The sequence below is a fragment of the Girardinichthys multiradiatus genome, chromosome 24 (genome assembly GCF_021462225.1).
Source record: "Girardinichthys multiradiatus isolate DD_20200921_A chromosome 24, DD_fGirMul_XY1, whole genome shotgun sequence".
Classification (NCBI taxonomy): Eukaryota; Metazoa; Chordata; class Actinopteri; order Cyprinodontiformes; family Goodeidae; genus Girardinichthys; species Girardinichthys multiradiatus.
The window spans coordinates 22,161,477-22,187,234 of NC_061816.1; the positions used below are offsets into that span (position 1 = coordinate 22,161,477).

Sequence of the window (25,758 nt, forward strand, 5' to 3'; positions counted from 1 at the left end):
AAAAGAATTACAAGACAAGCAAGAATACAACAGGTTTCTACTTTATTTCCATTAGTTATCAAGTCAGTTCCTTACTACTTACTGTGCAATAAAAGTGAGGCACACCCAAAACCTAGTCTGCAAGCTAAAGCATGGAAAGACACCTAAAAACATTAAACACATTGAAGGCTTCACCATTTTTTGAACAGTACAAAACACTGATAACAAAGCACTCTGAGCAATGCCACGGTTAGTAAAGCATAATCACTGGCTCTAAAACGCAACAGCATAAAGAAAATGAGCCAAATTTACTTTAGTCTGCAGAAACAAGTTTCTATCATTCAACCTTTTCCAGAAGTTATGATTTGAAATGTAACTGCCAACAAACAGGCTACAGACACATACACACATATAGCTTATAGCTTACTCAGGTTGTTCTTAGTTCCAAAGTACCTTACAGTTTGGATTTTTTAGATTTTCAAGATCATTAGATCTGGGTCGTATCAGGCAGCTCCAATTCGCTGAGGTACTGGCTGCAGTTGGGGTCCCCCCTTACAGTTGGAGCTGATGGGATGCGTCGGCCGGTGTGGGGGTCGACGCACCAGCACTCGCCTCTCTGACCGTGGAGCGACATCTTGCACTGAAACAGAGTTATTTATTGAGCTGTTTTTCACACTTTTTTAGGGTTATGTGTATTTGTTTTGGTATTATAAGTTTATATAGATAGATAGATAGATAGATAGATATATATAGATAGACCCCAGCACCAAGAGAAATTTTAAATACTTACTGAAATAATTATGAATATGAATTAAATGACAATTATTGTCAATACATGCATAAAGTTATTAAATATGTTTAAATTTTTTATTTTATTAAAACATACATAAACAATATTTAATCATTCTTATTTAAACCATTCTTTTCATTTTTTCTTTATTTTCACACTCAATATTTTATTGAGGAACCCAATCCAAAACTCACCTGTTTTGGGTTATACTGCCCCCTCTTGTCACAGTTGGGGATGTGCAGTGCATAGAGGTCCTCCAGAGGACCTCGGTTGTCTCTGAAGGGCATCTTGGATATCCTCTCCAGGACCTGGTCAAGCTCCTGCTGACACTGAGTCTTGAGAATAAACAAGAACAGAAAAAAACGATAGTTTCAAGCCCAAATAGAGGTAAGCGGGTGTGCTGGTGCCCCCAGGTTTCTGCATCTGGCTTATAAAAGAAAGCTGTCTGCAGAATAATGATCTGAACAAAATGTTCAGTTAGCTCTAACCACTGTAGGGTGTTCTGGGTTGTTAAAAATAAATATTTTTTTTCTAATAAAATTTAAAACCTCATTAAAATAAATCCATCCACATTAGAAACAAACCTTATTCCAGGACTCATCAACACCAGGTTGTGTTTGTCAGGCAATCTGCACACGTTTGACTATAAATACCATATAAAACACACACATCCACACAATATTTCTAAATTGCTTCCTGTTATGTGCAAATTAATCTCAATTCTTGCCAAACATTATACAAATACTTGCCAAAGACCTCTGGTTTACCTCCCATTATACTTTGCCAAGACCTCTTTTGGAGACATTTTGTTTGAGGTTTAAGGTTTAAATGGATTTGTGATGGTTTAAAAGTACAACTTAGCTTGACGGAAACTTTTAGGAGCTGGTTAAAGAGCAGTTCAGGTGTGTTTATGGTCAGTAAATAGCTGCATTTTGATTAAAAGGAAGCACAGGAATACAAGAAAAGGGTTAGACCAGTATTTTTGAAGTCAGTTTAGTGTTTTTGACCACCTGTCTCCTTAAGAAAGTTGTAAAACTGTGATAGATTCCTCCTTCAGCCACCAGGTGGCATAGCCTGTTGCTTTAACTATAGACCTGTGAACTATGCTTCCAATTGTTTCTCTTTAGGCCATTCAGTCTTCTTGTAACCATTTTTCTTGTGACATCTCTGAAATGTTAAAACAATTTTCTTGCCTTAGCTGTATTTCTAACATCTCCTTTAAATGGGTGCCATTATTGTAAAGAACTACATTTGTGGACTGAGTAGCTGAATTGACGACGTGGGCTGTGCCCATTAAAAACTTGCAGAATCCTCTCTACCAATAACAAACGCATTATTCTGCTATTGACACTTCTTTAGTGTCGTTTTTATGAATTGAATAATTGAAACTTGACTAAATGATGCATATTGACAATCTAGCAATTTATTAAAGATATTTTGTCAGCACTAGCGGCCTTTATTTTTCCATTTTTTGACAGTAGGTAGACAGGAAAGAGGGGTAGAGAGAGGGGGAGACATTTGGTAAATGTCACCAGGTCTGGGACTCAAACCTGGGACAGCTGCCATTTGAGGATTGTAGCCTCTGTATATGGTCACGCGCTTTCGCCCCTACACCACCAGCGCCGCCTCTAGCAATTTATTGATTTAACGAATAAGGCCTCAGTGGTACATGGGAAAACCACAACAACGTGACAACTCCTCATGCTGGTCACCAGCTTGGTCACACATTGTATTTGTCTTAGTCAGCCAGTGTGATTTTCTGACCTTGTGTAATGACCTTCTTCAGTGTCCTCCATCCTTTGGAGGTAGACTTTGATAGACCCCCCTTTTTTGCCACAAATATTTACTATCTTGGTTGATAGAGTTCGGCCCCTAAGAGTGGAGATATGGGATTGCCTCAGGACGCAGAATGTCATTTGTCATCTCACTGCAATCAGATTGCCTAAAATGATTACAAGCCTTGTTTATCCAGTAAGGGAGACACTGCAACACCATCATACTGCCACCACCAAAAGCTGATTCATATTGGCAGAGAGGATCTGAATATTTTTCATGGGTGTAACCCACATATTTAACTCTGCTGCTCAACTCACAAATACAATCCCATGATTGTGGCACCAATTAAGAGACCAGTGGTACACGATCTATGTCCAAGATAGAATAAAATTGAGCAAATACAAATTTCTTAAGCGAAAATAAATTGCTGAAGAGCAAAAACGCTTACAGATTTTGAAGAAATAATTTTGCATATCGGAGATACAAAGGAAAACTCAGGGCTTAGAACCTGACAATATTTTAAGAAGCTTGTCCCAGAGTTGTCCTTTTCAGTAGACACTCACCTGTTTCGGACGAGTAGGTCTCACCTCTTCCACCTTGTTGGTCTTCATTTTGGTCTTCATCTCCTGCCTGTGCTGGCGTACAGCACTCTCCTTGGGTCCAAGCCAGGTGGTGTCTTTACTGGGCTTTCGGACTATCGGGATCTCACTCACGTCCATATCAGGCTGCAGCTCCAAGGACTCACCTTTGACCAAATACATCGGAACATGAGCAAATGTTGCATCCAAGGTTTATGTTTTGTTTTCCTCTTTCTTTATTACAATTTTCAGCATTTACTTCTCACTGTCTGACATCAAATGAGATGAAAATGTCCTTTATATAGAAAAATCAAGCTTTCTTCAAATTTATTAGTTTACATACAGTACAGACCAAAAGTTTAGACACACATTCTCATTCAAACAGTTTTCTTTATTTTCATGACTATTAATATTGTAGCTTTACACTGAAGGCATCAAAATTATAAATGAACACATGTGGAATTATATACTGAACAAAAACGTGTGAAGCAACTGAAAATATGTCTTATATTCTAGGTTCTTCAAAGTAGCCACCTCTTGCTTTGATTACTGCTCCGCACACTCTTGGCATTCTGTTGATGAGCTTCAAGAGGTAGTCACCTGAAATGGTTTTCCAACAGTCTTGAAGGAGTTCCCAGAGATGCTTAGCACGTGTTGGTCCTTTTGCCTTCACTCTGCGATCCAGCTCACCCCAAACCATCTCGTTTGGGTTCAGGTCCGGTGACTGTGGAGGCCAGGTCATCTGACACAGCACCCCATCACTCTCCTTCTTGGTCAAATAGCCCTTACACAGCCTGGAGGTGTGTTTGGGGTCATTGTCCTGTTGAAAAATAAATGATGGTCCAACTAAACGCAAACCGGATGGAATAGCATGCCACTGCAAGATGCTGTGGTAGCCATGCTGGTTCAGTATGCCTTCAATTTTGAATAAATCCCCAACAGTGTCACCAACAAAGCTCCCCCACACCATCACACCTCCTCCTCCATGCTTCACGGTGGGAACCAGGGATGTAGAGTCCATCCGTTCACCTCTTCTGCGCTGCACAAAGACACGGTGGTTGGAACCAAAGATCTCAAACTTGGACTCATCAGACCAAAGCACAGATTTCCACTGGTGTAATGTCCATTCCTTGTGTTCTTTAGTCCAAACAAGTCTCTTCTGCTTGTTGCCTGTCCTCAGCAGTGGTTTCCTAGCAGCTATTTTACCATGAAGGCCTGATTCACACAGTCTCCTCTTAACAGTTGTTCCAGAGATGTGTCTGCTGCTAGAACTCTGTATGGCATTGACCTCTTCTCTAATCTGAGCTGCTGTTAACCTGCGATTTCTGAGGCTGGTGACTCGGATGAACTTATCGTCCGCAGCAGAGGTGACTCTTGGTCTTCCTTTCCTGGGGCGGTCCTCATGTGAGCCAGTTTCTTTGTAGTGCTTGATGGTTTTTGCGACTGCACTTGGGGACACTTTCAAAGTTTTCCCAATTGTTCGGACTGACTGACCATAATTTCTTACAGTAATTATGGCCACTCTTTTTTTTCTTTACTTACCTGCTTTTTTTTGCCATAATACCAATTCTAACAGTCTATTCAGTAGGACTATGAGCTGTGTACTGTATCCACCTCCTGCACAACACAACTGATGGTCCCAACCCCATTTATAAGGCTTGAAATCCCACTTATTAAACCTGACAAGGCACACCTGTGAAGTGAAAACCATTTCAGATGACTACCTCTTGAAGCTCATCAACAGAATGTCAAGAGTGTGCGGAGCAGTAATCAAAGCAAAAGGTGGCTACTTTGAAGAACCTAGAATATAAGACATATTTTCAGTTGTTTCACACTTTTTTGTTCAGTATATAATTCCACATGTGTTAATTCGTAGTTTTGATGCCTTCAGTGTGAAGCTACAATATTCATAGTCATGAAAATTAAGAAAACTCTTTGAATGAGAAGGTGTGTCCAAACTTCTGGTCTATACTGTATACTAAGATTATGTGACGCCAGCCATGAAGTGAAACATGGCTGAACATGGACACCAAACTGTACACAAAGGCCTGTATGAACCTCTGCACCTTTTAAAGTAAATCACATTAACCTACTTCCAACACAGCCCAGGAAGAGGAGAAGTCAGAGCTGGAATCTCTGACCTAAGGGCACATTCCCCCCTCTGCTCGGTCTCAGTCCTTCGTACAGCGGCTAATGGAGGGACCAGAGCACACGTCAGCTGAAGGCCTTGCTCGAGTAAAGCTTCTACTTTGAAGAATCCTTGGATCAAAAAGTGACTATGATCACGCCAATTGTATGTAACAAAGTTAAGTAATGATTTTGCTGTTTGAGTACCCAGCATTCATTCATAAAACAGCTATAACAAGACAAACATGGCTTGACTTTTCTTCTGAGGCCTTCAGAAGCAGCCCTAATTGAGGCGGATTGTCCCCCATGGAGAACAAAGCATCAAACCACAGCATCGCTCGCCTTCCTACGTGCATATCCAGGTTGCGAGAGCTACCCTAGCACACCTCAGCCATTGAAGGAGTCGAATGTGCCTTTGCCTTTCAGTTCGGCCGGTGTTGGCTAACCAGCCGACGCCCCCCACTAGCTGCAACGCTAGCCCCTTTGGATTACACACGTGGATTACCAGGACAGTTTCGCCTCCTCCAACTTGTCGCCCAAGATATCTTATCACCAGCACAGTTCACAGAGGTGGTGTTTGGGCAGAAAACATTGGTTTAGAATAAAATAATCTAAACAGTGTTCGTTTCACAACATTTGGTTTTTGTTTGTGTTGAGAAAACTCAGCTAAGTGCTAGCAGACTAGCTGCTCAGCTAATGATGTGTTTTGTGTTGTGTTTTTTATGTTAAGACAACTTTATTTAAAGGGTGGTTTTTAAACACAGATCGGCCATGACGCAGCGTCAAAGCTTGTGCATTTTGATCCTTTTATTGAAAGTATTTTAAAGGTACGTTTGATTTTAAGGGATTGGTAACAAGCTGTAAGCTTCTTCTGTTAGCTGAAACCGCTAACGGCTACGGTAACAGGTGACTTGTGACTACAATCTTATGAATCCATTAAGAATCCATTAAGAACCCAATCTAGGAAAATTATATTTTCCTAAATATTATTTTACTAAATGTGATAAATAAAACACAATTAAGACTCACTTATCTAGAAAGGTTTGGTTCTTATTCAAAATAATACTTCCTTAAATATTATTGTACTAAATAACGGCAGCTAGTTAAACACCACTGAGAATTAGTCATCCAGAAGGTTGGTTTTATTCAGCAAGTCATTCTTTAAAATATTATTTTACTAACACAATATTTTATCTTATCTTGCATTGTGAATGGTTGTTTGAAGATATACCAATTATTGTCTAAGTTCTAAGACTAACTTAACTTCATTTCCAGATTCCTCAAGATAATCCTTGGTTCTCAAACATTAATAACATTGAATGGTAATGTTGCATCATTTTATTGGCCAGGGTTTTCAACCATCTTTGATTCACTGGTTCATATTGTATATAGTTGGTCTTCCTTATTCTTTCATTTTCCTTGGTAGTTTAGTTGGATTGTTCTAGTATAGCAAAGAGTTTGTTGATATGTTTGACTTTGAGCTGACTTACTTATTAACTTACTGTTAATAAATTATTTTATTTTAAGAAATTGTGCGAATTTATTTTATACATGTGCAGAGTTTTGCAGAGCTTGGCTCACCCCTTTCACTATTCTCCTAATACCACTGCCTTATTGGGCTGCTATTCACTGGACCACACTTAGCAGAGCAAATGATTATTTAATAAAATCTTAATATATTAATATCAAATATTAAATTATTTATTAATAATAATAATCAAAACAAAGATTACATTGCCATGAACAATTTTGTGACAGCTCAGATGATAATGTCACAGCTTTGCAAGCTTCTGATAGGTTAATTGCAGACATTTGACTTAATTAAAAGAAAACGTGATGAATTTAATTTAAACCAAAACCTCAAAGCACTCCTTTTTAACTTGAAATGAAATTTGTCAAGATATTAGGAAGAGAACATTAGGACTTCCACAAGTTTGGTTCAACCTTGGGGACAATTTGCAGATGTCTGAAATTCCTCTGCTGTATTCTTTTACAGCTAATTCATATTGCCACACAGACAATGCACAGTTATGGTGACACAAGATTCCATAGAAATAGCTGTTCGTGCATCAGATGTTAGAGCTATTCTGTGTGCTTATAGTAAACCTGTCACTTTGCTTTGGTCTAGTAGTGTGGATATTGTTGTGTTCCTAAACTCTCCATTAAGTAAAAAGCTGTGCTCTTTACAACTGTCAATGGTTGCAAATCCTTTCCAGAGAAAAATGCAAAGAACCTTGTAACTGGCTTCAGGTTAGAGGGGAGCTTTCACATCTCTTGCTCACTGGTCATCTGGATGATCGTGGTACTGTAAAATCACCAGATTGTTTTTTGTGCCTCAGGTTTGAAAAATGTAATGTCTTTTTTCTGTTTTGTTGTGTTTGAAAATATTTCATTTTAGTTTTACAAACTACACATAGTGTGGATATTTTCCAATAATCTTCATATTGGTCCAGAGAGAATATGAGAAAAGCAAACTCAGGTACAGCGCAATAATTTCTTATGTTATTGCATTTTAATTTTGTTTTGCATAAATGTTTCAAATTCTCAAATCTGAATCTCAAATAAAAATAACCTGTGTAACTACAAGAAGTGAGAATTTTCTGTATTAAGGGGAAAATAAGCAGTGTTAGCATTAGCATGCTAATGTTTGTGTTTGTATTTCATTGCAAAAGCATTCCAATGTTAGCATTAGCTTGCTAATGTCTTTGCCTGTATTTATTTATTCTTTTTAGAAAGGGGTTGGTTGTCACATGGGTTGGTTATCACAGCCGGGAAATCTCGCTCCTTAGAAGGCGCTGTTACAAAATGTTTATGTGTAAATTTTTACAAACTATCTAAATTTACATTTCAGCAGTTTGATACTTGACATCGTGGTGAAAGGACTAAAAGTGTTTTTTACATCATAATGTAACTTTTGATTTTCAATGTGTTCCTTTTTGATAAACTTTAACGGAATTGATTTATAATGAAACACTTAACACTTATTAACATTTTAAAGTATAAATGTAGAAGTATAGTTAGAATAGTTTTTTCCTTTGCTAGACTATAGGATATGTTTGATAGCACAGCTGCTAGCAAAAAAATCACTGGCGGGGTTGCACTGGTGGGCAAGTTGTATTTGGCGGTGTGTACCTTTTGAACAAATTTCTCTTGAGAATAATAAAGTTACTCAATTCTGACCATTCACCTTAGGCTTCCATTACACATTGAAATAGTAATAACTAAGTATAGCATTGGTTTTGGAATTTAAATTAATATAAAAAGTGTAACAACCAACCACATTCTCCCCTACTTTATTTTGGGGGCGGGATGGTAGGGTGGGCGTTGGGGCATCAGGTTTGGTGATGGAACTGTCTATTAAGATGTACTTACTTTAAGAGCTCCAAGAGGCAATCTTAATGCAATCTCAGAGGCAATCTCTGTTAAAAACAGAGCCTTGAACTACGAATCATCAGAAGCTGTAATTTTTACAAGTTCCTATAATGGAAAAAATTCCCTATATGAATGCTAAGAATAATAAATAATGGTATATTAATTTGAATCGATTTAACCATCTCCCCTTTCATAATTAGCTGTGGATGTTAGTGTTGGCATTAGCATGTTAATGCCAGTGTCAGCATTCCAGTGTCATTAGCATGCTAATGTGTCAACACCGGTCACAATGAATTATGGCCTGTTTGTAACGTCAGGACCTTACTTCAGTTTATCATTTGATAAATTCAACTGCCCTTTAGTGGCTGAAAAATTATAGTTAAAATTTCAAATATATTGCGTACAATGTTAACTCATTGTACTGGACTTTATAGTAAACGTATTCTTATTTATTTTTACTGAATTCCTGTGTTCTTTCTCATTATAGTCCTTCAGGGTATTTTCACCCATGTTTCACTAATCTCTGTGCATCTGCAGAACTGTGTCTGTTGCAACCCTATGTTTTTTTTCAGACTTCTTCAAGTAAGAGGTCATCTTGTCCAACCCATTGTGTTGTTTCTAACAACAAAGCACACTTTGGCATTCACAGAAAAGGAGTGGAAAAGGTGTGTCTCTCCAAACCAGCTGATTTCGGATAGAGAAAAATCTTGGATGACACAACCTCTTCACATAACCCGTTTCAGCTCACTTTAGCTGCAAGGAATAATATTTCAAAAAGTAAATAAATGTGCCCGAACACAGCTTCGTTTTGCTGAATCTTTGCAGGAGATCATGCATTTTCCCTTACGCAGGAACACCCAAATGAAAGATGGGAATAAAGCCAGGACAGTAGAGAAGGTCAAATGCTCGGCCATGATAGTTCAAAGTTATGTAGGTCAAGCTGTTACATGTAGACTTGTGGAAAGTACATGAAACCAAGTTTGTGTTTTAGTAGAAACTCTTGACTGAGATGTCAATCTCCGAGCCCTGCAAGAGGTAATCTTGACGTCCGGTTGGGGATACTGATTACAAAGAGTGAACGAAGGAAGGGGAGAAAGGAAATTCCAAACTAAGCAATAACAAGGTGCTGGCGCCTTTCATCATCAGACTGATCTGGTGTTGTTGAACTTGAGTTCTCTCCATGACGCTCCACTGTACTCGCTCTGGGGTTCTTTGAAGATTTCTTGCAAAAAAGGGGCCAAAGGTCAACTGAAGCCAACTGTGTCTTGACTTGCACATGTGCATACATCCACAATTTGGACAGATAAACACAAAGCTTACTCTAGCTGGGACGCCTTTTGTTTTGCTGTCTTATGTAATTCCCAGAGACACAAAGTGCACAACCTTTGACCCGTCTTTTCAGGGAAACCCGAGACATTCATTCAAGTGCGCAGTTTGCAGACATGTTCACATGAATGCACGTTGCCTAACAGCAACCTTACTGGTGAATGTATGTGAACAGCACACAAACATAGAGGGTCAGGACCCCACTTTCAGAGGATGCTAGGCCCCTGCAGAACAAGCCGCTTCACAGCAGTGGGCTGAGGATCAGCAGAGTCAACAGGGCAGCAGGCCTACTGTCCAGTCTACTGCTTGACTTAATCCCCACACAAAGGCTGGAGAGGCTTCCTTTTTGTATTTGATCCATGACGAATTCCCAGGTGGCACGTAGGCCAGATGTGACATGTCAGATTGACCAGATCCTGGTGAACTTAGCAAATTGCAGACGTAGCTAGGTGGTAGAGTGTAAAGTTTGAAGGACGAAAGAAGTGAGTGCATAAGCACTTCCCAGCCATGTATTTTCTGTGACATGTTGTAACGTGACACAATGTGAAAATCTTCTGTTCATCTATTTACATCACATACAAAGTTCCCCACCTCTCTTATTACTTTATATTTTCTTGTAACATTTTAGGGTGGTCTTGATCAATAGATCTTTAGGAGTACTCAAGGTATTTCTTTTTCTCTAGATTGTGAAACTTCTATGTTGCAGATAATCAAACAAATGTTAATGTCAGACAAAGATAAGCTTAGTAGAACATTTTGATTTAGATGTTTCTGGTAGAGGGCTGTGTTCATGGTTGCATCGGTTAGTTGTCCAGGTCCTGAAGTAGCAAAGCAGCCCCAGACCATAACGCTTCCACTACCACCATTCGTGGCTGTAGATATGATGTTCTTTTTTCAAAAAGCTGTGGTATTTTATGCCAAAGAATGATTTCTTGGAAATCTTGGAGATCATCAAGATGTGAGACGGGCCTTTGTCTTCTTTTGGTCAGCAGGGGTTTTGGTTCCAGAACTCTGCCATGGTTGTAATTTTTCCCATTCTGTCTTAAATCATGAACACTGACCTTTGCAGTGCTTCAGATTTTGTCTTGGGTTTTTTGTGACCTCCTGGATGAGTCGTTGATGCATTCTTGTCGTCATATTTAGAAGGCCAGCCACTCTTGGGAAGGTTCATCACTGTTCCATGTTTACTTTACTTATGGATAATTGCTCTCTACGGTTCACTGAAGTCCCAAAGCCTTAGAAATGGCTTTGTACCCCTTTCTAGATAGATCTTGGTGAGTTTATTTCTCATCTGTTTCTTGAATTTCTTTAGATCAATGCATTATGTGTTTCTTTTTTAGATCTTTTTACCTCAGACAGGCTCTAAGTGATTTATTGATTCTTCGGGTCAGGTAGTAATAAGGCCTGGATATGGACCTTCCCTAAAAAACTAAATAATAATTTCAAAATATTTTTTCAGGTTATCTTTATCTGATGTTGAAAAGTGTTTGTTGATCTGTAACATTTAGGCGTTGCGAATAGGTAGCTTGCATATTTAGTGCTAGTGGTAAGTTTGCCCTAGCCTATGTGAATGTTTGCCTGTCTTTATGTAAATAATGTGATAGAGTGGCAACCTGTACAGAGTGAATCCCATCTCTAACATGTTGACTGCCTGTAACCTGTAATAAATGTACAATAAGTCAGTCCAGTTTTGACAAGTCCATATATTGAAGTTCTTGTGCTTGTTTAACTCTGAAAAGAAGTAGCACAAATACTGCCTTTTGTGGTTATACAAAGAGAATAAAGGTATCATTTATATAAAAATTAATTATCCAACTTAGGTTTGATCATTCAGACTGTTTTACAGTTGAAACAAGAGAGGAACAAATGCAGTCCTACCACTATGAAAACATAAAATGTTCTATAACATTTGAACTCTTTTCCTTTGCAGTTGAGCGTTAAAGTCCATGTTTGCTCATGTTTTGGCATGTTTGAGCTTGCTGCAGTTCCTACGCTAGTTTATGTCCTGTACAATTGCCCAAGAGTTCACCCAGCGGTGTCTGCAGTTAGTTACCTCTGCCCGGTCTTGGATGCGGCTGCACAGATACGTGCCAGAGCCTGTGCATGGCCTGCTTTTAGATTACTTTGGTGGGCCAAAAAGCCTGGAAGGTAAACATATCTGAACTCTGCTGGGCTTCTGTCTCTTGAAATCCCTGCCAATAACCCTTGTAAAAGTTTCTGAACCACAACAAATCTATAGCTTGCATAGACACATGACCTCTTTCACACCTCAGAGCTGCTTAAAAATAGGAGTTTAGATGATTCTCCAATGCTTCCATATATCCACCAACTGACACAGCCAGAGTCAAGACATTGTTTTGCAGTTATTTCTTTTTCAGCTTCATCTTGAGAGAGACTTTATCTTGAATGAGTCTACATGGAGTTGATTCATAGATGTTCATAGAATAATCTTCTACATGGCAATAGTACAAAAAGCAGAAACGCTAAAATAGGCAACCCTGAGCAAATAAAATCAATGCATATTTCATAAGAGATCTGAATAAACAGAAAAGAGAGTACAACATATCACATAAAACCAACAAGTTCAGCAGACTAATACTACTTTTGTTTCAAACAAGATGAAATGGTACAAGATTTTAACAATATTTTTGGCATATTATAGATCAATTCTTATTTTATTTTAAATAAACAACATCAGTGTCATGTGGGGATGTCTAGGACTGGCTGAAATGAAAGTTTTGCTCCATGAAACCACTTTGTTAGGCCAACAATGACCAGCATGAAATTCCCTCGACAGAAAATATTTTCATTTAGCTTTGGTTTATAGATAGTTCAAAAAAGGCAGACTTTCTTTCAAAATGGTATTGATCAATAGTTCTTCAGGCTTTCTGTGTTTTTTTTTTTTTTTTTAGTTTTTCTTAGAATTTTGGCTTTTTTTACTAATATTCACTTAAGGCTACATTAGGGAGTTCTGAGAAACTGGACTTGGCCTGAAAGTTTGAACAAGCACACATTAGGGGTCCCTCCCCTTTGTTCTCTGCTGTGCTACAGCCCTCCCTCCACAGCTCCTCACCCAAAGTGTAGCCTGGTTAGTAAGCAGGGTCACTGATGATGGCAGCTATGGCACATTTACTGGTAGGGATGAAACGGCCTGCCCATACTTAGACTACAAAAGGTCCTCAAATCATTAGCACAGCGTCATTAGCACAGCTGCAGCACACCAACAATCTGGAGTGCGTGGGGGCGGGGTGTGGGCAGTAAGTACACGAGCGAGATTGACACCACTAAGACATTCCTCCTGGCTCTGATTGGTTGTTCCTGAACGGCAGCGGTATATTTCTGCAGGTGGGAGTGGGACCACTGAGAGGTCCTCAGATTATACTGTCAGGACATAGTGACACTTTTTTTTACAAAAGTTAACTTCTGCAGCTTTAATTTCCTGACTGTTTTCAGACAAATGCTTTTATTTAAGTCATTTAATTCTATTTTTTAATCATATCATTAGGCATAAACCACGAGGAATAAAAAATCCTCCAACATCCAAGGGATAAACCAGGGTCGTGTCAGCATATAACTGACAACTTATTAAAAAGCAAAATCAGAATCACAATCTGATTCTGAATTTCTTAAAAAACAGATTTTAAATTTGATCTTTAGATACTTCGTACCTAAATATGTTTATCACAGAAGGATGCTTGTCATTTTAGACCTTTTGTCATTTCGTACTTAAATTTTAGGGCACAAAAAAGTAATCTGCCACACGTCTGCACCATTTCTCAATTCATATCTGTTTTCAGGATGTTTCATGCCTTTTTGACAGCCAATGATTTCAAATAGTTTTTTATAATTCATGTAATATTTGCACCATGTTGCCATTTTACTCCAAACTTCCTGTAAAGAGAGTTGGATGTTTGAATCCTGTTATTATTATCTTACAAGCAGGGGGTCACTCTCTAATAGAGAAAGAAAATAGAGGGCTCATGGAAAAGTGAGGCAGCTGAAAAATAAACTCAGATTTTATTTGAATTACTTTAAAGATTTTTGATGTTTGAGTTGTTTAAGACTTCATAAATGTATTTTTTTATCTGAATGATTCCTTTCAGTAACTAATGCTTTTTACATCTTACCCCCCAAAAAATACCTATATGGCCTAAGCTTTGATAATTATACCTAACTTTCGAGGGAAATGTCACCAAGGGATGCTATTAAAAATATATTGCTCAATTTTTTAAGATGGTTTACGACTGTCTCCCTAAAGACATTTTGTGAGGGATGGTGAGGTACCAGGGGTGCTTTCATGGGGTATCTGATCCTTGCACAACCAAAACAAGATCTGTGTCTACATTCTTGGTTCACAGTTGAGCCTATCTCCAGTGCAGACTAAACTCAACCCAGGGCGGCCACTCCAGGATGGTGGTCAATCTCTGGCTCAAGTGGAAGAATTCAAGTATCTGGTATGTTTTGGAGAAGAAAGAGCTAAATCAAAACTCTCTCAATTTACTTTTCTGAGTGCATGCTCACATGTAGTCATGAGATATGAATCCTGACAAAAAGCACAAGATACAGGATATTCAAAGCTTTCTTTAAATTAGTGGCATTAATCAGCATTAGCGAGATGGGGAGCTCCGTCATCCAGGGAGGGCATGGAGTCAAACCGATACTGCTACGCATCGAAGGGAGTCAGCTTAGATGGTCCGGGCATCTGATCAGGATGCCTCCCTTTGTTGGTTTTCCAGGCACATCCCAATGGGAGGAGACCCGGGTGCAGACCTAGAACTCTCTTGAGAGAGTATACATCCCTTCTGGCCTGGCATTTCCTTGGGATCTCCTGGAATGAACCGGAGAGTGTCCCTGGGGAAGACGTCCAGGTTTGCCTGCTGGAGCTGTTACCACCATGACTCAACCTCAGATAAGCAGAAGACAATGATTGGACGGATGGTCAACCCTCACTGGAGGCATTTGACTCTTGTGGTGCCCACAAATCCTCCTTCACGCAAGTGTCCCTGCTTATGTAAAAAGTACTTTTGGCTAAAGTCCAGTGATCTGTGTTGTCTAGGCACAATTTACTATTACTACTAAATTACTATTCATGATCAAGGTGACAACTTATTCATGTATAATGACTCCTCTGCCCTAGTAGTCTTGGTGCATTTTTTGTCTCACAATGTTACTCCTCTCTCCCTAGATTTAATATGCCATGGAAAAATGTTTAACCAACTGTTGGAAAACTGGAATTACAGGCCGGGCAATATGAAAATATTATAAGAAGAAATGTTAGAACAAGATGACTGTCTGTAAAACTACAGACACCATGGTATTGTCTATAAGTAAGGCCCTTAATTTGAGCTCTGTGAAAAGCACATGCTGAAAAAAGCATAAAATGGAATCTACTGAAAAACACAGAATAATATCGAAATATTCATATGAAATGTGAATAATATCGAAATATTCATATGAAATGTGACTTTTTTATAAGTAATAAGCACATTTTAAAAATCAGTTCATTATTAAACAAATCCTATTTCATTTTGTTTATCTTACTAAACTGTTCGAATTTCATACATTACTCGTATGATTTTATACTTTTTAGGTGAAAGATTGTGTTGACATTGTAACACAGTATAAAAATAAGAAGCTATTGTAGATATAAAAAAATAATAAGATAAATGCCTTATATTCAGTTGAAAAACTTGGATATTCTATGATGTTGAAAAGTCTTCAATTAGCAAGAAAATGTCATTTTTTAATTTTTGTATAAATATAGGATTTACACAATATTTATATTGACATATAATAATATCTGTATAATAATATACAGAATTTAAGTAATAGTTCCCTGTTTTTTGTTTCTAAGCCAGATCATCATTAGGTTTTACAGTAAAAGATAACATGAAATTTACTATAAAATGACAATAGATTAAGTTTTCAAAGACACATTATTCTGATAAAATTATTATTACTAAGTTAGAATTGTTTGTTACATAAGTTATATTAGCTTACCTAGCAATGTGTTGCAACTGTTTAAATCAATAACTGTAATGTAAATATTTGTCATAAACTGTCACTTGTATTTTTTATCTATTCTCACTAATCCAGTTTTGTAGTCTTCAGCCAACTCTCCAGAGTCTGTATTATGTCAGACATTGTTTGTACTGTCTTAAACAACCATTGGCAAAAATGGAGGGTGGGAAGTCATTTTGGTTCTCAATAGATACGAGGAGATTCCTGGCATAGATATGTCTGAAGTCGACGCCTCGTGGGGAGATGGTGCAAATACCCGTTTTTAGATGGGATTTTTCGGGTTTTGTCAGAGGGATTATCTCGCTGCTATTTCAGGCCTGCAGGATCTGTCTGGACACCCCTGAAGGTACACAGGAATGCCCCTTCTCAATGAATGTGTTTCCAGTCGCCGGAGGGTGTGGGTTGTTTTTAGCTCCCTTTTGTTTCTCTAGTTTTCCTTCTCCATGACAACTTTCTCCATAACAGCAAAACATGTTTTTTTTTTATTTTCTATTATCATCAACTCAAATGTACCCTAATAACAGCTGAGCCAAAATTTTAGGATCAATAAGCTGTTGAAGCTGTCATTTATGGCGTAATTCCACTCAAAACAAACCATCAGTCCGATCTGATAAACCTAATCTTACTTGGATGTAGGTTTCCATGGAAACCTCATATCGAACAATTCTTTGTATAAAGAAAACAACTTGGTTGGAAACTTGTCTGTGTTTCTTCTTTTTAAAACCACCACACATTTTAAAAAGTGTTTGATTATTTTATTGGTCTAAATCGTTGGTCCTTTTTTCCCCTCAATTTAAGATCCTCTATAAACCTTATCAGTTTTGTGAAGAACCGTATTTATCTTGTGATTAATTCAAATAAAATGGAGACTATATGAAAATCTGCTTGTTTTTTTCTTTTTGGCAAAACTTTCCAACAAGATACAGAAACATAAACCTCGGAAACTCTGCATGGAAATGGCATATTTGCTTTAATTTTTCCAATTGATTGAGGTAGCATACACGGGTTTATAGTAAAATTGTATCATAATTTATTACAAATATGCATATGTACCGTTGGAACATTCTAAAATACCTTATCAAGCACCACACAGCTCAATGCAAAATCAATACAAATTCCACAAAAAACTGACTTTATTAAGCATAAATAAGGCTCATTCACAGACTACATGGCAAAGGGTAAAACTAAGAATAAGAGCACAAAAATAAATAAATGTGTCTGTGAGTTTATTTCTCTTGGTAGTAGAGGGGGGGTGTGTACTAAAAAAAGCACACCCCTACTGTGTGCAGTCTCGGCAGCCAGGTAAAATAACAACTGTCGCGAACAAGACCGAAATGATAATAGTAATACTATGACCTCTGTACTCTAACAATAATAATGATGTGAGAAAAATACAATAAAGATATCAGAACACGAAGAACTTAACCTGGACCTAATCTGTACATAAACTGCATTTGAACCTACTTTGTAACTATGGGTTAATTTCTCATTTAATTTCTAAATTAAATATTTCACAATAACTTCTAAAGTTATTTTAAATAATCCATCTTTTACAACAATGATATTGTTTTAGAGCTTGTCATTCTTTCCTAAAGTGCATTGCACAGAAAAGATTATTTTAAATGAATTAGTCTGGATCAATACAAAACTACTGGGGCTGCTGAAAGAAATAAGTCAATACCAAACCTGTTATGAAAAAGGGATTCATTAAAGATAAATTATTTAATTGCTTCAGTTTGAAACAAAACATTCTTTACTTTCTAGAACTCCATACCATCCTGTGTGTCTATTTTCGCTTGGCCTTAGGTGAAAAAGTAGTTTCTCTTGTTGTTTGGTTCTGTTTCAATAGCCACACCCAGGCTTGAGTACTGCCAGACCTGTATCATCAGAGCCATTACCCATAAATTAAGAGAACATAGAACAATGGTGAACCTTCCCAGGAGTGACCACCTGAAGCAAATTATTCCGACCCATCCAAGAGATCACAAAAAAACAACATAAACCACTCCCTTGCCTCAGTTAAGGTCAGTGTGCAAAAATGGTATTGATGAGTTTCAAGCCTTAAAAAAAAAGACCATTTTGATAATTCCTTATGTTTTAGGGAAAATAAGACAAAAGAGGACATTTTTGGAAAGTGTGCATCACGTTACATTTGGCGTTATCCTAAAAGCATTAAAAAATTCGCTTCATACTGACAGTCTAACATGGTGGCCTTGATCTGGACAACTTTCTGTAACAGATGGAACAATGAATGCGGCTCTCTAGCAGAAATTCCTGAAGGAAAATGCCCAGCCATAAGTTCGTGACCAGGTGCGCTCAGATGCGCTTCAGTTATCCAACAGGGCAATGATCCAAAGCCCACCAGCAGGTCTGTATCTGAATAAATAAATAAACCCCTCCTTGAACAGCCACCTTATCGTGGTGGAGGGGTTTGAGTGCTCAAATGATCCTAGAGGCTATTTTGTCTGGGGCCTAAATGTCCCTGGTAAGGTCTCCCATGGCAAACAGGCTCTAGGTGATGGGTCAGACAAAGAGTGGTTCAAGAATCCCTCATGAGGACTAAAATATCGAGGCACATGACGTCGCCTGGTACGGCGGAGCCGGGGTCCCACCCTGGAGCCATGCCTGGGGTCGGGACTCGTCGGAGAGCGCCTGGTGGCCTGGTTGCTCCTCGCGGGACCCGGCCAGGCCAAGCCCGAACGAGAGACGCGAGGCCATCTCCCAGTGGGCCCACCACCTGCATGGGGAACCGTGAGGGACCGGTGCAAAGAGGATTGGGTGGCGGACGAAGGTGGAGACCTCATCGGCCCGATCCCCGGATGCTTAGGCTGGCTCTAGGGACGTGGAATGTCACCTCGCTGGGGGGGAAGGAGCCTGAGCTTGTGCAGGAGGTCGAGAGATGTCGACTAGAAATAGTCAGGCTCGCCTCCACGCATAGCGTGGGCTCTGGAACCCATCTCCTTGAGAGGGGTTGGACTCTCTTCTACTCTGGAGTGGCCCACGGGGAGAGGCGGCGGGCTGGTGTGGGTTTGCTTGTTGCCCCCCAGCTCAGCCTGGGGGGTTTACCCCAGTGGATGAGAGGGTCGTATCCCTGCGCCTTCGGGTTGGGGAGAGGTCTCTGACTATCATTTCAGTCTATGGGCCGAGTGGTAGTACAGAGTACCCGGCCTTCTTTGCGTCCCTGTCGGGGGTGCTGGATAGTGCCCCTCCCGGGGACTTCATTATTCTGCTGGGGGACTTCAACGCCCACGTGGGGAATGACATTGACACCTGGAGAGGCGTGATTGGGAGGAATGGCCTCCCCGATCTGAATCCGAGTGGTGTTTTGTTATTGGACTTTTGTGCTAGTCACGGATTGTCAATAACGAACACCATGTTCAAACATAAGGGTGTCCATCAGTGCACTTGGCAACAGGACAACCTAGGCAGGAGGTCGATGATTGACTTTGTTGTCGTATCATCAGACCTTCGGCCGCATGTTTTGGACACTCGGGTGAAGAGAGGGGCTGAGCTGTCCACTGATCACCACCTGGTGGTGAGTTGGATCCGCTGGAGGAGGAGAAAGCCGAACAGACTTGGCAGGTAAGCGCATAGTGAGGGTCTGCTGGGAACGCCTGGCGGAGCCCTCGGCCAGGGATGTATTCAACTCCCACCTCCGGGAGAGCTTCGACCAGATCCCGGGGGATGTTGGAGACACATCTATAGTCGATGCTGCTGCCTGTAGCTGTGGCCGTAAGGTCTGCGGTGCCTGTCGCGGCGGCAATCCCAGAACCCGGTGGTGGACACCGGCAGTAAGGGATGCTGTCAAGCTGAAGAAGGAGTCCTATCGGCTGTGGTTGGCTTGTGGGACTCCTGAGGCGGCTGACAGGTACCGTGAGGCCAAGCTGTGGCAGAGGCAAAAACTCGGGCCTGGGAGGAGTTCGGTGAGGCCATGGAGAAGGACTACCGGTTGGCCTCGAAGCAATTCTGGCAAACCGTCCGGCGCCTCAGGAGGGGGAAGCAGTGCTTCGCCAACACTGTTTATAGTGGGGGTGGGAGACTGCTGACCTCGACTGAGAACATTATTGGGCGGTGGAAGGAGTACTTCGAGGATCTCCACAATCCTGCCATCACGCATTCCGTGGTGGAAACAGAGGCTGGGGACTCGGGGTTGGACTCTTTCATCACCCAGGCTGAAGTCACAGAGGTGGTTAAAAAGCTCCGCGGTGGCAAGGATTTGGGGGTGGATGAGATCCGCCCTGAGTACCTCAAGTTTCTGGATGTTGTAGGGCTGTCATGGTTGACACGCCTCTTCAACATTGCGTGGCGGTCGGGGACAGTGCCTCTGGACTGGCAGACTGGGGTGGTGGTCCCCCTTCATAGGAAGGGGGACCGGAGGGTGTGTTCCAACTACAGGGGTGTTCCAGGCACGTCCCACCGGGAGGAGGCCCAGGGGATGGCCCAGGACACGCTGGAGGGACTATGTCTCTCGGCTGGCCTGGGAACGCCTTGGGCTCCCCCTGGAGGAGCTGGAGGAGGTGTCTGGAGAGAGGGACGTCTGGGCGTCTCTGCTGAGTCTGCTGCCCCCGCGACCCGGTCCCGGATAAGCGGAAGACGACGAGTACGAGTACGAGTATAAATAAATAAAGGTTTGAAGTAGCCTTTTTGTAAAGTCCGGACTAAAATCAATTTGACATGCTTTGGCATCACCTTAAATGAGTTTGTAATGGAAAACCCCTTCAATGTGGCCGAAATGAAACAATTCTGCAAAGGAGAGTCAGTCGAAAGTCCTCCAAAGTGATATAAAAGACTCACTGCAAGTTATTGGAAGCGTTTGATTGCAGTTGTTGCTGCAAATGGCAGATCCAGTTATTAGGTTTAGGGTGACTTACGTTTCCACATAAGGCCAGATTGTTTTGCATTGCCTTTTCCCCTTAATAAATGGAATCATCAGCAGGCATTCAACATATTAACTAAATATATTGCTTAAACAGTCAACTTGCCCTTATTGTTGTTTCCTTTGAACAATATAGGATCATGGAGACATCTGGGAAATCAGGAAAATTTTACTTGTTTCCTTTAAGAAAATACTGCATTGTATCACTGTGACTCAATCAATTCCTGCATAAACGTCCCCTAACCAGTCACTTTTACCTGTTGTTTCTATTTAGGCATCATTAAAAGGATCAGGGGCTAGAATTCAATAAGCCAGAGGGGGAGGATGCTGAGTGATTATAAGCATCTAAATAAAGCATCTGCAATATTTCTACTTTTGAGTCATTGCAAAGGTGTGGAGTCATGTGCTCTCTTAATTAGATGTGATCTTGTATATACACAGTTTTTCATTTTCAACGTACCGCAGGGAACTAAACTCTGTCTGGGATTTCCTTATTTTCTCTCTCTTTCTTGGTGTGACACAGAACATTATTCAGAAAATAAATTCTGTTTAGTCTCAAAACTGCAAACTTCAATGTAATTTATTTGGATTTTATACAATAGTCCAACACGTTGTAGTGCACAACTGCGAAGTGGAAATAAAAGGTTTTCAATTTAGTTTTACGAATAGAAATCTGAAAAGTAAGGAGTGCATTAGTACTCAGCCCTGTGATACCTCTAAATAAAAGCAGAAGTCCACCGAGTGTATTTATATCTTTGTATAAATAATGAGTCAGCACTTAGTATGACCACCTATTGCTGCAATCACAGCTCTTGCGGAGTGCTTCTCTACCAGCTTTTCCCATCTAAAAACTGAATTTTTTGTTCATTCTTCTTTGCACAATAGTTTACCTGAGTCAGATTGGATGGACAGCATCAGCAGTTTTTCACAGATTTTCAAGTGGATTTATGATTGGACTTTGACCAGGCTATTCTACTGTATGAACATGCTTTGATCTAAACTATTCTACTGTGGCTCTGGCTGTATGTTTAGAGATGTTATCCTACTTGAAGGACTACACCCCACTCTAAAGGTCACTACATATTCCACAAGAATGGGGAAAGTTGTTCTTTCACTCAAGGCTGCAAGAACAAGAGCAAAGTTCTTTCTGACACTGACATTTCATACTTTACAATAACTCACGCAGAACCCCAAAGAAGTCCTTAATGGGTCTCTCCTATAGTAACACACCACCTTCATATTTCTCTGACACCACAAAAAAAAACATTTCTGTCCAGAATATGTGTCAAGAACCTGCTGCAAGAACTGCCACACCATTGCTGCAAGAACTCCCAAACCATTCTGCATGAACTCTCAAATCATTGCGGCAAGAACTCCCAAACCATTACCTCAAGAGCAGAATGAAGTCACTTTGTTCTTGCACCCTTGGGAGAAAATAAATGTATCTGTTCTTCTGGAGTATGTGTAGGCCTTAAGGTCTTTTGCACCTTCAACATTTTCATCCAGGAATGCCCTGTGTAAGCATTCTGACAGCATGATGCTGCCACCTCCACATGGCTTGTAGAAACTTGTAAACAGGACTTCTTGTGCCTTTTATAAAAATAGATGTACCACTCTTCCGTTAAGGCCAGATTTGCAAACTGCACTACTAATCATTGTCCCATCTACTGATTTTCCCACCTATAGATGTTTGCACACAAACACCAGATAACAAAAAGTATGTACCATATCTGTCTGTTGCACCCTGGACAAGTTTTCTATTGCTTTTATGCCTGTGCAGTCAATGGGAAGTTGCTGGACCCTGCTTGCAGCTGAGAATACGAAACTATTAAGTGCTTCCCACCAAGTGGGGTGGTGGTAGGAGTTGCTCACCCTTGGCACCATTTATCCAAGAACTACCACTGTCCTGTAGATTTGAAGTTGTGCAACACTGGCTGCTAAAAGCAGTTGGTTGCACTGGGTTTTATTTAGTGGTATCGAAGTAAATCAAAGAACGCCACCCTTTGTGGACCTTTGGGATACCTGAAAACTTAAGCTTGCTTTAAACCTTTCCTCAACATTAATCTTCATCTGATCTTCATGACGGTGTTTTTTCACTTATGTTCTCTCACAAACCTTTGAGGCTTACAGAGGACAGCTAGCCGACAAGACATTTGTAAGACACTATAGGCTAATATAAGGGAATCACTTCTTGTTGCAGCTTACTTTACCTTCCACTTTACAGCTGATATTATAAACTGAGAATGTGCAAAAATGAATTTAACCTTTAACCTTAAGGCACAATTCGTTTTAAGGTGAGACAATTTTATGCAAGTATCAAACATTCTGCATGTATACATAAATAAAACTGTCTGGCCTGGGGAGGAGGCAGCAGATTTATATAGGTGGCTATTTCCCCCTCTGGTCCCCCCTTGGTGGGGCCACTGAAGATATAATCACAGGAATGTTTTATGGGACTGATGCAGCAGAGTGAAATAAATAAGAGTCTGAATTTTGGCTCAAGTGGGTTAAAGTCAGACTCACTATAATTTTAAGACAATATATATGTTTTAACCTGCATTTTCCTTAAACTGCACCAAACGTTAAGGTTTTTAAAACATTTGGTGGCACTGATGGCCTTCATTGGCAGTTTTCAGATAGGAAAGGGGCAGAGAGAGAAGAGGGGAAGACATGCAGCATAGGTCCAGAGGTTGAGCCTCCACATACAGGAAGTCTGGTCTTCTACTATACCATGCGCTGGCCCTGCAAACTTGAACTCTTTTTCTGACTTTTTACAAATAATTTGACAACCACACTATTCTAATTAATTTCTGGAAATCCTGCCTATTTTATCCCACATTATCGAGGCTATGACAATGAAAAAATGTGAATTATGGCTGGCCCTTAAAGGTGTAAAGTGTTTTCATTATTTTATTACCATGGTTGTATATAAGGTGCTAAAGACTGGGTTCCAGGAATTAAGGGACTTAAGGGCCAGCTTAAAATAAGTCTCAGACTAAAGGTAAAATCGGGTTTTCTTCTTGCATCTCTTTTGCGGAAGTCGGATTTGTGCAGTGCATAACTAGCAGTTGTCCTGATGACAGATTCTCCCACATGAGTTGCAGATCTCTTCGGCTCCTCCAGAGTTATCATGGGCCTCTTGGTTGCTTCTCCATGTAATACCTTTCTTGCCCGGCCTGTTTGTTCATGTGGATGGCCATGTCTGGGTATGTTTGTAGTTGTGCCATGCTGACTTTGGAGGACAATTGCTTGCAAATAATTTATTTAGGGGTATCAATGTAAACAGGGCTGAACACATACGCATGCCACTACTTGCAGATTGACATTTATAGAAAGACTGTCTATCACATAAAATTCCAGTAAAATACACTTGAGTTTTGCATTGTAGTGTAAAAAATCCATCAAGGTGTCGCTTATGGATGTCCTCTGATTATTGCAGTCACTGTCAACAGCAGTCTGCAGTTTCACCTGGCCAAAACTTAAGGTTCAGCTTTGCAATCTATGCAGCATTCCTGTTTCTGTCCCCTACCCTCTTCTCCCCTGTGGAAACATCAATATTATGATATAATGTTTTCGGTTTCAATCAAAGTACAACTTCAGAGAGGATTCTTGTTTTGTTTTGTTTTTTGTTTTTTTTGCAAGGGACTTCTTCTCTGTTGCAGCATTGCAAAAGCCGTTTAAAGGTGGTTGGGAGGGGAGGGGAGTCTATGTTAGAAAAGGCTGGAGATCCAGCTGTTTTGGAGCACAAATGCGATGAACTGGGTGAAGTCGGCTCACAACACATAATACCATCATTAACATGGTTTTATATCCTAGATGCCTAAGAATAAACAGAAATAAGCCTACAAAACAAACATAGGAGTTCTCTATTTATTTTTTTAGATAGATAAACGAATATTTAGGAGTTATTTTGCACTAATAAACAGGAGCATGGTTACATTACCTGTTCATGACAATGCAATCTGTCTACAGGCTGCAGTCTAGACAGTGTCATTAAAAATTGATTGAGGTTTTCAGTGAACTGACTGACCGCTGGTGTGCTCCCGCTGCTCCGGGCTGTAAGTGGCCGTCTCCGTGTCCACTTTGCGCCGACACTGGCCCTGGCCCTGCACCAGTTGCTCCAGAGGAAGCTCTGAGTCGGGCGTCGGGTAGCATCGCAGGCCGGTGGAGCACCTCGGGGTGTAGACGCCGCACGCCTCGCCCGCCTGCCGGGCGCACACGGGGCAACACCCGCAGCCCGGCTCGCGCACCATCTCCGCGCACGGCTCGGCGAGCTGCGGGCAAAGCGCCTGGCGCTCCGCGGTGCAGCCCGGGCAGCGGAACACCATCTCGGACAGGGAGGCACCGGCCAAGGGCGCGGAGAGGAGCAGCAGGCTGCAGCCGGCGAACCACAGCATTGTTGGAGGCGTGTGGGCTTTGGTCATTGTCACGGGGCTGATCGAAGGCAATCCGAGTGAAAAAAGAGGGCAAGAAATATGTATGCGAACAGGTGAAGCCGGGGAATAGGAGGGCTGCTGGGTCCTACAAATTCCCAGGTTTGGGATCTGGCCACAATGGATGCTATTAGAGGAATTTGTGCAGCTACACCGTCGGGATAAGGGCTAAATGTGTCATATATATATATATATATTATTTTTGTTGTTGTTTGATTTCTATTGATAGTTTAATATAGTCAGAAATTATATATTTTTTTATTCTATGACATAGAGCAAACTAATTGAACCTGAACTGTACAAGTAATGTGATACGTCAACATAAAACCGGGCGAAATTGTAAATTGATGGATGATTTTCAAATTTATTTAAATATAAGAATCTGAAAAGTGTGGCATGCAATTATATTCAGCAGCCCTAAGTCAATACTTTGTAGAAACAAGTTTTACTTAAATTACATATGCAAGTCTTTGTAGGCAT

General features: G+C 40.5%; 1 protein-coding gene across 2 annotated transcripts; it reads right to left on the reverse strand.

Annotated features, from left to right (window-relative positions):
• Positions 1-25: 25 nt before the first annotated feature.
• Positions 26-25,399, reverse strand: igfbp2a (insulin-like growth factor binding protein 2a). 2 transcript variants are annotated; one of them, XM_047355546.1, is made up of 4 exons: positions 24,876-25,399; positions 3,109-3,290; positions 964-1,104; positions 26-619 (listed from the first exon to the last, which is right to left on the reverse strand). In XM_047355546.1, the coding sequence occupies exons 1-4, from the start codon at positions 25,267-25,269 to the stop codon at positions 467-469; spliced, it is 870 nt and encodes a 289-aa protein (XP_047211502.1). In that variant the 5' UTR covers positions 25,270-25,399; the 3' UTR covers positions 26-466. The 2 variants fall into 2 exon arrangements, with proteins under 2 accessions (XP_047211502.1, XP_047211501.1); XM_047355545.1 differs by having other exon boundaries at positions 3,133-3,290; positions 24,876-25,394.
• Positions 25,400-25,758: the final 359 nt, after the last annotated feature.